At 47.0% G+C, this 17,307-nt stretch overlaps 1 protein-coding gene across 1 annotated transcript in view; it reads left to right on the top strand.

Annotated features, from left to right (window-relative positions):
* LOC137353487 (parvalbumin, thymic-like) overlaps nt 1-17,307 on the top strand; it is a 37,615-nt gene that overhangs the window by 16,713 nt on the left and 3,595 nt on the right. The window contains exon 2 of the mRNA XM_068019814.1: nt 16,282-16,349. Coding sequence (XP_067875915.1) covers nt 16,282-16,349 — 68 coding nt within the window. The remainder of the gene's footprint in view (nt 1-16,281; nt 16,350-17,307) is intronic.

The raw sequence follows: 17,307 nt of genomic DNA, 5'->3' as shown, positions 1-17,307 counted from the left end.
CCTCAGCCTCCTCTGTTCTAAAGAAAACAACTCTAGTCTATCCAATTTTTCCTCGTAGTTAAAATTCTCCAGTCCAGGCAACCTAGTAAATCTCCTTCGTATGCTCTCTAATGCAATTACATCGTCCACTTTCAAGCAGCACATTCCAGATCAAACTCACTGCATAAAAAAATCTCTTCATCTCCCCTCTGGTTCTTTTGCCATTCACCTTTAAATTTGGGTCCTCTCGTTACTGACCCTCCTGCCACTGGAAACAGTTTCCTCCTGTTTACTCTATCAAAACCCTCATGATTTTGAACACTGCTATTAATTCTCTCCTTAACCTTCCCTACTCTAAGGAGAACAATCCCAGCTTCTCCAGTCTCTCCACATTGACTGAAGTCCCTCATCCCTGGGATCATTCTAGTAAATCTCCTCCGCACCCTCTCCGAGGCCTTTACCTCCTTCCTAAAGTGCAGTGCCCAGAATTGAACACAATACTCCAACTGAGACTGAGACAGTATTCTTTAAGGTAGAGCAGAACCTCCTTGTTTTTGTAATTTCTGCCTCTATTTTACCAACTTGAACTGCCACTTTCAATGTATTGTCCTTGAGTAGGGATGAGTGACAGCACAGTGAGGGCATCAGGAGAAGGAAGAGTGGATGGGTCTGAGGATTTGGAGTTTAGGAGACAAACAATAGAGGAAAAAGCAAGGGAAATAATGATAATCTCTCCATAATATTTCACTAGCCAAAATAGTTTTCATTCCCACGTGGTGTTACTATACGTTAATGTGAATATCTAGATTCACAATGAAAGATTTCTTGGTTAAAATGTGTGGTCAGATGGTGTCTGTAAATTTACCTTAGTTAGAGTCAGTACCTTAAAGGGAAATGGGAAGTGATTTTTTACGAGGGAAGTGAAGCATGCACTGGAGCCCAGAGTTAGAGGAATGCAGAGATTGCAGAGGTTTGTGGGGCTGGAGGAAGTTACAGAGATAGGGAGGGGGTGAGAGTCATAGAATCATTTACGGCACAGAAGGAAGCCATTCGGCCCATCGAGTCTATGCCAGCTTTCCATGGAGCTATCCAGTCAGTCCCACTCCCCTGCTCGATCCCCGAAGCCGTGCAAGTCTATTTCTCTCAGGTGACCATCCAATTTCCTTTTGAAGTCATTGTCTCTGCTTCCACCACCCTTGTGGGCAATGAGTTCCAGGTCATTACCACCCGCGGCCTAAAAAGTGCTTCCTCACATTTCCCCTGCATCTCTTGTCCAAAACTTTCAAGCTGTGTCCCCTAGTCCTTGCACCATTAGTTAATAGGAATACTTTTTCCTTGTCTAACTTATCTAAGCCTGTCATAATCTTGTACAGTTCTATTAAATCACCCCTCAATCTCCTTTGTTGTACAGAGAACAAAGCCCAGCTTTTCCAACCCAACCTTGTAACTAATATCCTCCATCCCTGGAACCACTCTGGGAAATCTCCTCCGCACCCTCTCAAGGACCCTCAGATCCTTCCAGAAATGTGGTGACCAGAACTGAATGCAGTACTTTACATGGGGTGTAACCGGAGCTTTCTAAAGGATTGTAAGATGATTATCTTATTAATTGATCAGTGTGAGAGTCTGATTGAATCTACTTGATTAATAAATGCAACATTTAGTTTCTGCCTTATACATCAATTACACTAAAAATGCAGGTCCTGCTCCTGCTCTACCTGCCCTACAAACTCAAATACAGCACACAGTTTGTTTATAAACCAATAACCCTCACCATGCATCATGCAATTAATGAACAAAGTGTGCAAGATTCCCTTATATGGCACTGTCTCAGTTCAGGAGCTCTCTCAGGGAGGTGCTCAGTGATACCAGGGGACCAGGGATTCCTTGCTGACTGGCCAGCTCCACCTTTACTGGGGTGTGGGCAAGGCTGCCATTTATTGCTCATCCCCTAGTTGCTCTTGAGAAAGTGGTGGTCGTGAGGTGCTGCCTTCTTGAATCGCTGCAGGTTTGATGCAACTGAGTGACTTGCTCAGCCACTTCAGAGGATGGTTAGGAGTCAACCACGTTGATGTGGGACTGGAGTCACATATTGGCCCAGACCGGGTAAGGACGGCAGGTTTCCTTCCCTAAAGGACATTAGTGAACCAGTTGAGTTTTTATGACAGCCGGTCACTTTTGCTGATCCCAACTTTTTGTCTCCAAATTTTTGAACCTGGATTCAGTTCAAATTCAAACTGCTATGGTGCAATTTAAACTCATATCTTCATTGTTATTGGTCATGGCACACAGTGCCAAGGAACCTGGCAGATTGACAGGGTTAATCTGAGACCTCATCTGTCCAATTGCACAGACTGTAACAGCTCAGTTATGCTCCCTACTGATGAATGGTAGAACAGCAAGTTGCAGCAATAGTCTGTGATTCAGGTCTGGAGTAACGCTTCTCTAAATTGCAACTTTGTTCCAAATGTTTGAAGTTCAAGGCAACTCCTTCCTTTTGCATTTTCCCACTGGATCAGTGAGTGAGGAATGAGTGTCAGAGTGAGATACATGGCTAGACAGCTCATTCACACAGACAAGCAAGCGTTTCAGCAAGAGAGAGAGAGGATTCTCAATCAGATGGTTAAAGTTAGTTGAGCTGCTGCTATTCAACTTTCAGTAGCCGGGTGAGTGGCTGACGGATACTAGGAATTCTGACCCAAATAAATTTAATAAAGGAATAAAAACAGAAAATGCTGGAAAAACTCAGGATGTCAGGCACCATCTGTGGAAAACACTTTCAGCTACCTGGGCCCTAAGCTCTGGAATTCTCACCCTAAACCTTTCTCTGCCCCTCTCTCCTCCTTTAAAATGACCCTTAAAACCTACCTCTTCGACCAAGCTTTTCCCCTGCCCTGATATCTCTCTATGTGACTTGGTGTCAAACTGTGTTTGATAATCAATCCTGTGAAGCACCTTGGGATGTTTTATTACATTAAAGGGTTTACGTAAATGCCAGTTGTTGCTGTTGAGCGGGAGAGACAGTTAATGTTTCAGGTGGACAATCTTAGATGATGAAAGGTCATCGAACTAAAAGGTTAACTCTGTTTCTCTTGTTACAGACAGGGGAGAGATGATAGGGATGGTTCCTCCTTTTGCACCTCTCGACTGACCGAAGACAGGGTGTTTAAAAAGAAGTGTTTAACTCCTGAGTGTTCTAACTGTCAGGAACAGATGATTGACAAGTTTCCTCATAAGTTTTAAATGAAAGATAAATGTTTATTTTTCAACACCCGAATCTACGCAACTAGACCCACTCTCACACCCATACAGATACACATACATTCAAGAAAAGATTGTGATTATAAAAGTAGCATACGTTTAAGACTTATGATTTCAAGAGTTCTCTGTTACACTTGCTTTTCCCTAGAGTGAAGACTTGAAACGATGCAGGCATGTAATCCTTTTTTGTCCACTGAAGAAAAGCTCTGGAGGTTTAGGAGGATAGAGTCGTTGTTGTTTTATGTTCATAGCAACAGATTTCGCTTGTTATATTCCAGTCAAAGTTCGATGGCGAAACTCTGGTACAGTTCCTCAGGTGGAGAGTTCAAGGCCAACTCCAGTTTCTGCCTACATTTTTAGCTGGTGGTCTTAGGCAGGGTCTTTTCTCTTCGTTGGCATAGATGTTTCTGTCTGTCTGCTCAGAATGTGCCTTTTAAAACCCCTTATCATAAACCTAGTTTCTGTTATGTGAGCATCTCTTTCCATTGTTCTCATAAATAGTTTCTGATGGTTAGGCCATTGTCAGACAATGGAGTCTGGGTATCACTCATCCACATACCATCTTGATGAAATAAATGCAACTGTTACCATGGGAAAGGTCATTTGCATTTTAATGACTTCTCAAAAATATGTCGAGAAAACTCGTTTGCATTTTAATGACTTCACCAAGCCTTGTCCAGACATGAAAATTATCTCAGGGCTTTTCCAGTTCCATATGTATTGGCAGGAAAGAAAAGGTCACCTGACCTCTCAACTTATTTCGTTTTACAGGAAAGTGTCCATTTTGAGTTTATACTTCATAAGTTCAAATTCATAATTTCATATTGGGTGAGCGTGACACTCTCTCCATTAATGCTGTCAGATCTGCTGAGTACTTCCAACATTTTCTGTTTTTATTTCAGATTTCTAACATCTGCAATATTTTCCTTGATGTTAGGGATTTAACAGTTTTTAAGCAAGTACAGAGCCAGGGTAAAGAGGTTGGGGTCGGGGGGTGGGGGGGGGAGGGGGGAAGTTGGGCGGGGGGGAAGAGGAATGGGGTGGAGAGTAAATAGGGAATGATCAAAAGGGAAGGTCTGTGATAGGGTGGGAGGCAGGAGAGATTAAATGACAAAGGAATGGTGAAAAGCAAAGGAGAGGGTAATGTGAGAGGTAAAGATGGGTCTAGTGGAGGTGTAAATGGTTACAGCAGAATAGCTGAGGGGGAGAGAAGCACAAGATATCTGTGAGAGGAAAAACTGACCGGGGAATCTGAGGGAGGGGGGGGGGTGGGTGGGGGGGGGACCCGCAAGCGCAAAGCACCAGCCGACACAACTCCAACCCCACCCCAGAGAGGTGGCGAGAGAGAGAGAGAGAAACAGTCAAACAGTGAGAGATAGATCGAGAGAGGCAGAGACAGAAAGAGAAAACAGTCAGATTCAGAGAGACGGAAATAAAGAGAGATGCAGAGAGAGATGGAGAGAGAGTTACAGAGAGCGAGATGTAGAGACAGAAAGAGAGAAAAACAGAGAGAGAATCAGAGACAGAGGGAGAAACAGAGAGGGAGAGACAGCTCAACTGTCTGTGGCTCCTCACTGCACTGTCTGTAGCCCTGGACTGTCTCCTAAGCACTTCAATCTGTTGATCAACCACGGAAATTCTTTGTTTTTCTATATCATCAAGTTACTTGTATAATGTATTGTACAATGTATATATTGTAGTGTAGATTTTTAACCTTATATTGTAAAGCATGATAATGAAATAGTCTTTAACTAATTAATATCTAATTACTGTTCTGTAATTGTCTGCAAGGCTCACGTTTGAACAGATGGTCCTTGAACAAGGAAATGAAAAGGGAACAGACAGAGATGTACAGACAGCCTTGTGGTCCGAGGATAATGAGTGCTGAGATTAGGAAAACAAACAGAAAGTCTGTCTCTACTGATGCAATATTGAATAATTTCATTTGAATATAGTAGCAAGAAATGGAATTGATAAACTAAAGCTAGAGTTAACATTGGAATGTGGAATGGGTATAGTGGAGAGATATAGGATGAGACAGACTGGTACTGGATTAGGAATAGAACAGGGAGTCGAAAGATTCCTAAGGGCGAAAAGTAACGAGATACAGAAAGAATGTGACAGTCAATGAGGTAACTAGTGTTTACTGATGCTGATTGCAAGGTCAGCAGAAAATTCATGCAGCAAATGAGCACCATGTGACCAAATACACCCCTGAATGTGATCAAATTTCTGTAAAGCCTGGCAAACAACAGGGAGTTGCAGCCAGAGCAGAATGTAACGATAAGAAAGGGAAGATAGAGTGAGAGAAGCTGCACTCAGTTGTAGTGAAGTTCCAGAGGGAAAGAGATGTGGGCTGATCATTCTCCCAGGATAAGTTACAGAAAGAAGGAAAGACAGGCTTGCATTTCTATAGTGCCTTTCTCCACCTCAGGATGTCCCAAAGCACTTTACAGGCAATCGCGAACTTTTGTAACTGTTTAGTCACTGTTGCAATGCTGGAACACAGCCGCCAATTTGCACACAGCAAGATCCCACAAACAGCAATGAGATATTGACCAGGTTTTTGTGATGCTTTTGTGATGTTGACTGAGGGACACCCGGGAGAACTCCCCACTCAAAATAGCACCACAGCATGTTTCATGTCCACTTGAGAGATGAGTTACTCACCACTGAATTCCCAGCCTCTGACCTGCTCTTGTAGCCACTGCTTTTATGTGGCTGGTCCAGTTTAGTTTCTGCTCAGTGGTAACCCCAAGGATGTTGATAGTGGGGATTCAGCAATGGTAATGCCATTGAACATCAAGGGAAGATGGTTAGATTCTCTCTTGATTGAGACGGTCATTGCCTGGCACTTGTGTGGCACAAATGTTACTTGCCACTTATCAGCCCAGCCTGGATATTGTCCAGGTCTTGCTACATATGGACACAGGCTGCTTCAGTATCTGAGGAGTCGTGAATGGTGCTGAACACTGTGCAATCACAAGCGAACATTCCCACTTCTGACCTTATGATTGAAGGAAGGTCATTGATGAAGCAGCTGAAGATGGTTGGGCCTAGGACACTACCCTGAGGAACTCCTGCAGTGATGTCCTGGAGCTGAGATGATTGACCTCCAACAACCACAACCATTTTCCTTTGCACTAGGTATGACTCCAACCAGCAGAGAGTTTTCCCCCTGATTCCCATTGACTTCAGTTTTGCGAGGGCTCCTTGATGCCATACTCGGTCAAATGCTGCCTTGATGTCAAGGGCAGTCACTCTCACCTCACCTCTTGAGTTCAGCTCTTTTGTCCATGTTTGGACCAAAGCTGTAATGAGGTCAGGAGCTGAGTGGCCCTGGCGGAACCCAAACTGAGCGTCACTGAGCAGGTTATTGCTGAGCAAGTGCTGTTTGATAGCACTGTCACCGACACCTTCCATCACTTTACTGATGATTGGGAGTAGACTGATTGGGTGGTAATTGGCCGGGTTGGACTTGTCCTGCTTTTTGTGTACAGGACCTGGACCTAGCAATTTTCCACATTGTTGGGTAGATGCCAGTGTTGTAGCTGTACTGGAACAGTTTGGCTAGGGGTGTGGCAGGTTCTGGAGCACAGGACTTCAGTACTATTGCTGGTCAGGGCCCATAGCCTTTGCAGTATCCAGTGCCTTCAGCCATTTTTGTTATCAAGTGGAGTGAATCAGATTTGCTGAAGACTGGCAGCTGTGATGCTGGGGACTTCAGGAGGAGGTCGAGATGGATCATCCATTCGGCACTTCTAGCTGAAGATTTTTGCAAATGCTTCAGCCTTATCTTTCGCACTGATGTGCTGGGCTCCCCCATCATTGAGGATGAGGATATTTGTGGAGCCTCCTCCTCCTGTTAGTTGTTTTATTGTCCACCACCATTCATGACTGGATGTGGCAGGACTGCAGAGCTTAGATCTGATCCGTTGGTCGTGGGATCACTCATCCATGTCAATTGCCTGCTGTTTCCGCTGTTTGGCATGCACTTAATCCTCTGTTGTAGCTTCACCAGGTTGACACCTCATTTTGAGGTATGCCTGGTGCTGCTCCTGGCATGCCCTCCTGCACTCTTCATTGAACCAGGGTTGTTTCCCCCAGCTTGATGATAGAGTGGGGGAAATGCCGGGCCATGAGGTTACAGATTGTGGTTGAGTACAATTCTGCTGCTGCTGATGGCCCACAGTGCCTCATGGGTGCCCAGTTTTGAGCTGCTAGATCTGTTTGAAATCTATCCCATTTAGCATGGTGATAGTGCCACACAACATGATGGTGGGTACTCTCAGTGTGAAGATGGGACTTCGTCTCCACAAGGACTGTGTGGTGGTCACTCCTACTGTCAAGAAAACATGATATGCCAGATGAGAAATATTAATTAAAAACAAGAAATGCTGGAAATACTCAGCAGGTCTGGCAGAATCTGTGGAGAGAGAAACAGAGTTAACGTTTCTGAAGAAGGGTCACTGACCTGAAACATTAACTCTGCTTCTCTCTCCACAGATGCTGCCAGACCTGCTGAGCATTTCCGGCATTTATTGTTTTTATTTCAGATTTCCAGCATCCGCAGTATTTTGCTTTTATTCTGGTGAGAAGTATTAATTCATTGGTTGGAAACTTACATTAAACTTTTAATGGAAAAAATCCAACAGTTAATTTTTAAAAAAATGACAACCAAGTTAGCCTCCACAATTTGCATCTAAAATACCAGGTGATCGAATTGGAGACACAAGTCTGACAAGAAGCCCAGCAGGGCAATGCTTTGGCCAATTGAGTAGATTATCCAGATCACTCTCATTAGCAGGACATTCAAAGCCATCTTGAAACATTCATGCATGGAGATGTCCCTCCGGGGGTAAACACTGACAATAACACCTGAGAGAGGTTTTTGGTTTTAGACTTTGGCCCTCTTTAAAAAGAAAGGGGATTGAGAGAACCATGTGACTGTCTCCCCAGGCTTGGAGTTTTGTTACATACAAGAGACAAGCAATAACTGAGTGTGCAGCAGTAAAAAAGTCTGTGTGCCTTCCTTTCTCTCTCTCTCTCTCTCTCTCCAGAAAACATCAAGTTTGAAAACTGTCTGTGACTGTGGACCGTCCAAGCCTACAGACTGCTACAGCCAGAGACCAGGGGAAGAGAGCCACCTACAAGTCTGCATCCAAGAAATCCCTGAGCCAAGCAGGCCAGCCACAAAGTGCACTTTGACCAGTCAAAGACTTCAAGAATACAACTCGAGCTGGAAGACCACCGAATCACCTAACCTCTGACTGTGTATATAACTTTTATTTATTCTGGACTTTAATCCAACCAAAAAACCTACTTTCCACTCTGTAATCTATTTTTGTGTGTGTGATCCTTGTCTGAATGTGTACGTGAATGTGTAGCATAATTTTTAAAATTATTTTTAGATCAGGTTTAGCTTGTTGAGTATAATAAACTTACCTCTTTCTTGTTTAAACTCAAGAAAACCTGTCTGATTGGTTCTTTCATGATCACATTAAAGGTAAAAGGTAAAACGCTCACAGAGGTGGTAAACACAAACACTGTTTATAAAAGGAATAAACCCTGTTGCGGTCAAATAAGAGGAAGGACACAAGGGGAACCTGAGACCCCCTCTTCACCTGGCCATAACACCTATCAATACTGTCACTGACAGATGCATCTGTGACACGTAGATCGGTAAGGACAAGGTCAAGTAGGTTTTTCCCTCTTGTTGGTTCCCTCACCACCTGCTGCAGACCCAGTCTAACAGCTGGACTCGGCCAGCTCGGTCAGTAGTGGTGCTACTGAGCCACATTTTGTGATGGACATTGAAGTCCCCCACCCAGAGTACATTTTATGCCCTTGCTACTCTCAGTGCTTCCAATTGGTGTTTAACATGGAGAAGCACTGATTCACTAGCCGAGGGGGTGGGGGCAGGGGGGGTGCAGTAAGTGGTAATCAGCAGGAGGTTTCCTTGCCCATGTTGGAACTGATGCCATGAGACTTCATGGGGTCCAGAGTCAATTTTGAGGACTCCCAGGGCAACTCCCTCCTGACTGTATACCACTATTCTGCCACCTCTGGTAGGTCTGTCCTGCTGGTGGGAGAGGACATATCCAGGCTGGTGATGGTGGCGTCTGGGACATTGTCTGCAAGGTATTACTATGTCAGGCTGTTGCTTGACTAGTCTGTGGGACAGCTCTCCCAATTTTGGCACAAGCCCCCAGATTGTAAGGAGCACTTTGCAGGGTTGACAGGGCTGGATTTGCCCTGTCATTTCCGGTGCCTAGGTTGATGCCGGGTGGTCGTCTTAGACTTGTCGTATAATTCTTTAAATTGGTCTGGGGAGTTCATATCTTCTATTTTAACGTTACGATCTCATTGGTGTCGTAACAATATTAAAAATCGATTAAATGTTTATCAGGATGGAAAAATATGACATTACACAATATAAAATTAGTTTTCCAAGGCCAGAGAGGTCTGTCAGCAGTAGTTATGACTTAGTACTATGTTAAAAACCCATCAATGAGGCATGACTTTTTCAACAGTTTTAAAAATTGATACAACAGCATAAAAATTCTCAGCAGTTCCGTGATTTCTAATTGATTACTGTCTGCAGAGACTTCTATAGTGCATCCTCTGGAGGTGCAGGGAATCACTGACACCAACTTATGGATTTCCACATTTAACTGTACTTGTGCCAACATCAGAAGATTCTGTCAGTTTCACAGAGTAATGGCAGCAAATGCTGACAGTTTCACTGTGATTACAACTGCAAAATCTAGGGTTAAGTAATATAGTAACAATATAATAACAGACCAATATTGTTATACAGTTATCTTGTAATACAGTAAAATAGCAATATAATGAGATAGTAAAGTAGATTTAAACTCCGTGGTCTGTGGATCAGTTCTATCGATGTGTGAACTGCACACTGGCTCCAGGAATAGCACCAGGAGTTAGGTTTAACAGGATCATGTGATCAGCACAACATTCAGTGAAGTGTAATCCTGTCCTAATGTGACAGCCACACAATGCATTGCCTAGTGGGAGTCACTGTACGGGAATCAGGAGGAGGAATCCTGGCTGATTTCTCTCTGCTCACCTTGTCTGCCTCATTAACTCTCTTCCAACCCCTTCAATCTACCCTCTTCGGCCATTCCTTCATTCACTCTCCCGAATTATTCTTCTCTCAAAGTTCCATGTCTGTGAAATGCTTGAGGACATTTATTACATTAGGGAGGCAGTATTGAGGACCGGGTGACCTTGCTTTAAACAATATATAAAAGGATCCCGCCAGGTGTGATTATATGAATTACACACCTGTGTGCTCACATAAATGTGCATATTTATTTCTTGTTACAGTGTCAATAAAGCAAAGCAGGGGCAGCCAGTCTATCAGCTCCTGTGATTTGAGTCACACACTGACCTTCCTCCCAACATTCTCTCATCTCCCTCACTGTTTTTGACGAGCTATTAACATAGATCTTCACCTCTTTTCAAAATCAATTCTCTTCACTCACAGTTTTCTCCTTTCTTGTGGGAAAGATGCTGATGACAGGTAGGGCTCGGTAGCATAGGGACAGACACATTCTGAACCTGCATGAGTGCATCCAATGCATTCTTCGCATGTGAGCCCAGACTTTGAGTGTCAATGGGCTATTTTACCCTGGGGGTCATGACAGCCAAGCAAGATGTTCATCTCAGTCAGATGAACATGTGCTCTTTCTCTTGGAGATAACTGGATAATGATCAGGAGGGCTATCATTTCATTGAATGGCAGAATAGTCGTGAGGGACTGAATGGCCTCCTCCTGTTCCAATGTTCTGATGGGACCAGAAACCGTGACTGATTTTTCCCATTCCCATCTCAGGGCCCTTTGGAAAACCTTCAACAGGAGAATCTCCACATACACTGGATACAGGGAGCAACTGGTAACACATTGAGTCGAATCATACCATGTGCTTCACCCAGTGAGTAACTTGCCAGAATATTCTTATTGGACTGCCAGGAGTGAGGTCTTCCCCCCGCACCCCAAATACCCTCTTTTCCATCCATTTTGTGTCAAACACCTGCACAAATGATAAAGCACTCAGTTTGAAAAGGCAACCTTGCATCCATTCTCGTTATGAATCAAGCTCTGCTCCAGGACTTGAGCATATAAACTAGGTTGTCACTTCTGAGGGAGTGCTGCACTGTCGGAGGGTCAGTACTGAGGGAATGCTGCACTGTCGGAGGGTCAGTACTGAGGGAATGCTGCACTGTCGGAGGGTCACTACTGAGGGAGCGCTGCACTGTCAGAGGGTCAGTACTGAGGGAGTGCTGCACTGTTGGAGGGTCAGTACTGAGGGAATGCTGCACTGTCGGAGGGTCAGTACTGAGGGAGCGCTGCACTGTCAGAGGGTCAGTACTGAGGGAGTGCTGCACTGTTGGAGGGTCAGTACTGAGGGAGTGCTGCACTGTCGGAGGGTCAGTACTGAGGGAGCGCTGCACTGTCAGAGGGTCAGTACTGAGGGAGTGCTGCACTGTTGGAGGGTCAGTACTGAGGGAGTGCTGCACTGTCGGAGGGTCAGTACTGAGGGAGTGCTGCACTGTCAGAGGGTCAGTACTGAGGGAGTGCTGCACTGTTGGAGGGTCAGTACTGAGGGAGTGCTGCACTGTCGGAGTGTCAGTACTGAGGGAGCGCTGCACTGTCGGAGGGTCAGTACTGAGGGAGTGCTGCACTGTCGGAGGGTCAGTACCGAGGGAATGCTGCACTGTCAGAGGGTCAGTACTGAGGGAGTGCTGCACTGTCGGAGGGTCAGTACTGAGGGAGTGCTGCACTGTCGGAGGGTCAGTACTGAGGGAGCACCATACTGTCGGAGGGTCAGTACTGAGGGAGTGCTGCACTGTCGGAGGGTCAGCACTGAGGGAGTGCTGCACTGTCGGAGGGTCAACACTGAGGGAGTGCTGCACTGTCCGAGGGTCAGTACTGAAGGAGCGCTGCACTGTCAGAGGGGCAGTACTGAGGGAGTGCTGCACTGTTGGAGGGTCAGTACTGAGGGAGTGCTGCACTGTCAGAGGGGCAGTACTGAGGGAGTGCTGCACTGTCAGAGGGTCAGTACTCAGGGAGTGCTGCACTGTGAGAGGGCCAGTACTGAGGGAGTGCTGCACTGTCAGAGGGGCAGTACTGAGGGAGTGCTGCACTGTCAGAGGGTCAGTACTGAGGGAGTGCTGCACTGTCGGAGGGTCAGTACTGAGGGAGTGCTGCACTGTTGGAGGGTCAGTACTGAGGGAGTGCTGCACTGTCAGGGGGTCAGTACTGAGGGAGTGCTGCACAGTCAGAGTGTCAGTACTGAGAGAGTGCTGCACTATCAGGGGGTCAGTACTGGGAGTGCTGCACTGTCAGAGGGTCAGTACTGAGGGAGTGCTGCACTGTCAGAGGGGCAGTACTGACGGAGTGCTGCACTGTTGGAGGGTCAGTACTGAGGGAGTGCTGCACTGTCAGAGGGTCAGTACTGAGGGAGTGCTGCACTGTCGGAGGGTCAGTACTGAGGGAGCGCTGCACTGTCAGGGGATCAGTACTGAGGGTATGCTGCACTGTCAGAGGGTCAGTGCTGAAGGAGCGCTGCACTGTCAGGGGGTCAGTACTGAGGGAGTGCTGCACTGTCAGTGGGGCAGTACTGAGGGAGCGCTGCACTGTCAGGGGGTCAGTAGTGAGGGAGTGCTGCACTGTCAGAGGGTCAGTACTGAGGGAGTGCTGCACTGTCAGGGGGTCAGTACTGAGGGAGTGCTGCACTGCCAGTGGGGCAGTACTGAGGGAGTGCTGCACTGTCGGAGGGTCAGTACTGAGGGAGTGCTGCACTGTCGGAGGGTCAGTACTGAGGGAGTGCTGCACTGTCAGAGGGGCAGTAATGAGGGAGTGCTGCACTGTTGGAGGGTCAGTACTGAGGGAGTGCTGCACTCAGGGGGTCAGTACTCAGGGAGTGCTGCACAGTCAGAGTGTCAGTACTGAGAGAGCGCTGCACTATCAGGGGGTCAGTACTGAGGGAGTGCTGCACTGTCAGAGGGTCAGTACTGAGGGAGTGCTGCACTGTCAGAGCGTCAGTACTGAGGGAGCGCTGCACTCTCAGGGGGTCAGTACTGAGGGAGTGCTGCACTGTCAGGGGCAGTACTGAGGGAGTGCTGCACTGTCAGTGGGTCAATACTGAGGGAGTGCTGCACTGTCGGAGGGTCAGTGCTGCGGGAGTGGTGCACTGTCAGAGGGTCAGTACTGAGGGAGCGCTGCACTGTCAGGGGATCAGTACTGAGGGTGTGCTGCACTGTCAGAGGGTCAGTCCTGAGGGAGCGCTGCACTGTCAGGGGGTCAGTAGTGAGGGAGTGCTGCACTGTCAGAGGGTCAGTACTGAGGGAGTGCTGCACTGTCAGAGGGTCAGTACTGAGGGAGCGCTGCACTGTCAGGGGATCAGTACTGAGGGTGTGCTGCACTGTCAGAGTGTCAGTACTGAAGGAGCGCTGCACTGTCAGGGGGTCAGTACTGAGGGAGTTCTGCACAGTCAGAGGGGCAGTACTGAGGGAGTGCTGCACTGTCGGCGGGTCAGTACTGAGGGAGTGGTGCACTGTCAGGGGGTCAGTACTGAGGGAGCGCTGCACTGTCAGGGGATCAGTACTGAGGGTGTGCTGCACTGTCAGAGGGTCAGTACTGAGGGAGCGCTGCACTGTCAGGGGGTCAGTAGTGAGGGAGTGCTGCACTGTCAGAGGGTCAGTACTGAGGGAGCGCTGCACTGTCAGGGGGTCAGTACTGAGGGAGTGCTGCACTGTCAGGGGGTCAGTACTGAGGGAGTGCTGCACTGATAGAGGGTCAGTACTCAGGGAGTGCTGCACTCAGAGGGTCAGTACTGAGGGAGTGCTGCACTGTCGGAGGGTCAGTACTGAGGGAGTGCTGCACTGTCGGAGGGTCAGTACTCAGGGAGTGCTGCACTGTCCGAGGGTCAGTACTGAGGGAGTGCTGCACTGTCGGAGGGTCAGTACTGAGGGAGTGCTGCACTGTCAGAGGGTCAGTACTGAGGGAGTGCTGCACTGTCGGAGGGTCAGTACTGAGGGAGTGCTGCACTGTCAGGGGGTCAGTACTGAGGGAGTGCTGCACCGTCAGAGGGTCAGTACTGAGGGAGTGCTGCACTGTCGGAGGGTCAGTACTGAGGGAGTGCTGCACTGTCAGAGGGTCAGTACTGAGGGAGTGCTGCACTGTCAGGGGGTCAGTACTGATGGAGTGCTGCACTGTCAGAGGGTCAGTACTCAGGGAGTGCTGCACTGTCAGAGGGTCAGTACTGAGGTAGTGCTGCACTGTCAGAGGGTCAGTACTGAGGGAGTGCTGCACTGTCAGGGCGTCAGTACTGAGGGAGTGCTGCACTGATAGAGGGTCAGTACTGAGGGAGTGCTGCACTGTCGGAGGGTCAGTACTCAGGGAGTGCTGTACTGTCAGAGGGTCAGTACTGAGGGAGTGCTGCACTGTCGGAGGGTCAGTACTCAGGGAGTGCTGCACTGTCAGAGGGTCAGTACTCAGGGAGTGCTGCACTGTCGGAAGGTCAGTACTGAGGGAGTGCTGCACTGTCGGAGGGTCAGTACTCAGGGAGTGCTGCACTGTCAGAGGGTCAGTACTGAGGGAGTGCTGCACTGTCGGAGGGTCAGTCCTCAGGGAGTGCTGCACTGTCAGGGGATTAGTACTGATGGAGCGCTGCACTGTCAGAGGGACGTTACTGAGGGAGTGCTGCACAGTGGAGGTTCAGTACTGAGGGTGTAAGGTGCTCTGTAAATACAAGTCCTTTTACTTTCATAACCTCAGGACGTCCCCATGTGATTCAGAGCCACTGAAGGAATTTTGAAGTGTAGTCACTGTTGTAATGTAGGAAATGTGGCAGCCAATGTGCGCACAGCAAGATCCCACAAACAGCGATGTGATAATGACCACATCATCTGTTTTAATGATGTTGGTTGAGGAATAAATATTGTCGAGGATGTTTTGACATTAGTGGATGAACACAAGTGCTATTCTGTTTATTTTTAATGGATTAAACCTCTGTTCAAACAGCCTACTGCCTGGTGTGGGGAGTGTGGATCTATAGGGTACAGAGTTGAAGTTGGGATCTCCCATTCATACTCGCTCTTGGACTGGAATACTGTTCAGCTTTGTCTGTACTGTAAACAGGGCAAACTCTGACCTCAACAGACCCATTCTCACACCACCACAATGGTTTACATGATCCAGGACTCCTCCCCTTTTTAACTGCCATTAAAAACAGCCCAGTATGGCATATATAAAAAGGCCAACATCAGAACTGACGGCAGGTGCAAGTGCTCATCTCTCAACTACCTGCCTGAGACAAAGAAGAGCACAAGGGTGAGTATTATTTAATCTACTTTGTTAAATTACCATCAGAAATATATTTAGATGATTAAGTATTTTGCTGCTCTCTTAGATGTGTGAAATAATTAAAAATGAAATGCTAACAAACACAGATTTTAAGTCCTGTGTAATCTTCATTTAGTCCAGCAGCAGAATTTATTTACCAGAAGAGTTTACGCTCCCAACTGCTTCTCAATTTATTAGAGAAAACACAGGATTCCTCAGAATTTCATTGATGACTGGCAGTTCTTCACAGTCTTGGATTCCTGTGACATCCATGAAAACTGTAGACTTTTAACAGGCAGTGAGACCTGAGGGAGAGAGTTTCATATGAGAGAGTGAAACAGAGGTAGAATCATAGACAGAGTAAAATAGAGAGATCTTTATGTATCAAGAGTGAAACAGAGAGAACTTCATAGAAAGAATGAAACAGAGATATCTTCATACAATGAGAGAGTGAAGCAGAGATCTTCATAGAGAGAATCAGAGAGATCTTCATATAGAGAGAGAGTGAGACAGAGAGATCTTTATAGAGAGAGTAAGACAGGAAGATCTTCATAGAGTTACTGACCCTTTGTCAAGGGCTTAGAACATTTGGTTGATGAATGAAAAAACCCTGCACATTCCAGACATTTTTCCAGACTGTAATGAGTCTAATCGCTTCTTGTTTACAGGTTTACAATGAAGATCACTGATTTCCTCGCTGCTGCTGATGTCACTGCTGCTCTCTCTGAATGCAATGGTAAAGTCACACATTGCACTTTAAAAAAACTCTCCTTATTTTCTGTTGTTCTCGACTCTTGTGTTTCCCAGGGCTCAAGTCTCCTCTGGGGCCTTATCCAGCTCAATTCCCCCTCCACACTCCAGGGTCAATCTTCCCAATTGTAGCATTACTGTCACTGTGTTTGCTGAGATAATATAACTCAGCTTGGGTCTGAAGCCTGCCTAATGTATGTGGTTGTAAGTTCACCCCTGCCTGTAACCCATTGACCCTGTCTATAACTCATTGACCCTGCCTGTAACCCATTGACCCTGTCTGTAACCCATTGACCCTGCCTGTAATCCATTGACCCTGTCTGTAACCCATTGACCCTGCCTGTAATCCATTGACCCTGCCTATAACCCATTGACCCTGTCTGTAATCCATTGACCCTGCCTGTAACCCATTGACCCTGTCTGTAACTCATTGACCCTGTCTGTAATCCATTGACCCTGCCTATAACCCATTAATCCTGCCTGTAACCCATTGGCCCTGTCTGTAACCCATTGACCCTGTCTATAACTCATTGACCCTGCCTGTAACCCATTGACCCTGCCTGTAATCCATTGACTCTGCCTGTAATCCATTGACCCTGCCTATAACCCATTGACCCTGCCTGTAACCCATTGACCTGTTTGTAACCCATTGACCTGTTTGTAACCCATTGACCCTGTCTGTAACCCATTGACCCTGCCTGTAATCCATTGACCTGTTTGTAACCCATTGACCCTGTCTGTAACCCATTGACCCTGCCTGTAATCCATTGACTCTGCCTGTAACCCATTAATCCTGCCTGTAACCCATTGGCCCTGTCTGTAACCCATTGACCCTGTCTGTAACTCATTGACCCTGTCTGTAATCCATTGACCCTGCCTATAACCCATTAATCCTGCCTGTAACCCATTGGCCCTGTCTGTAACCCATTGACCCTGTCTGTAAC

This window comes from Heterodontus francisci, chromosome 41 (genome assembly GCF_036365525.1).
Source record: "Heterodontus francisci isolate sHetFra1 chromosome 41, sHetFra1.hap1, whole genome shotgun sequence".
Taxonomy (NCBI): Eukaryota; Metazoa; Chordata; class Chondrichthyes; order Heterodontiformes; family Heterodontidae; genus Heterodontus; species Heterodontus francisci.
Note: the sequence above shows the minus strand (reverse complement) of the source record. Positions and strands in the feature narration are given on the sequence as shown.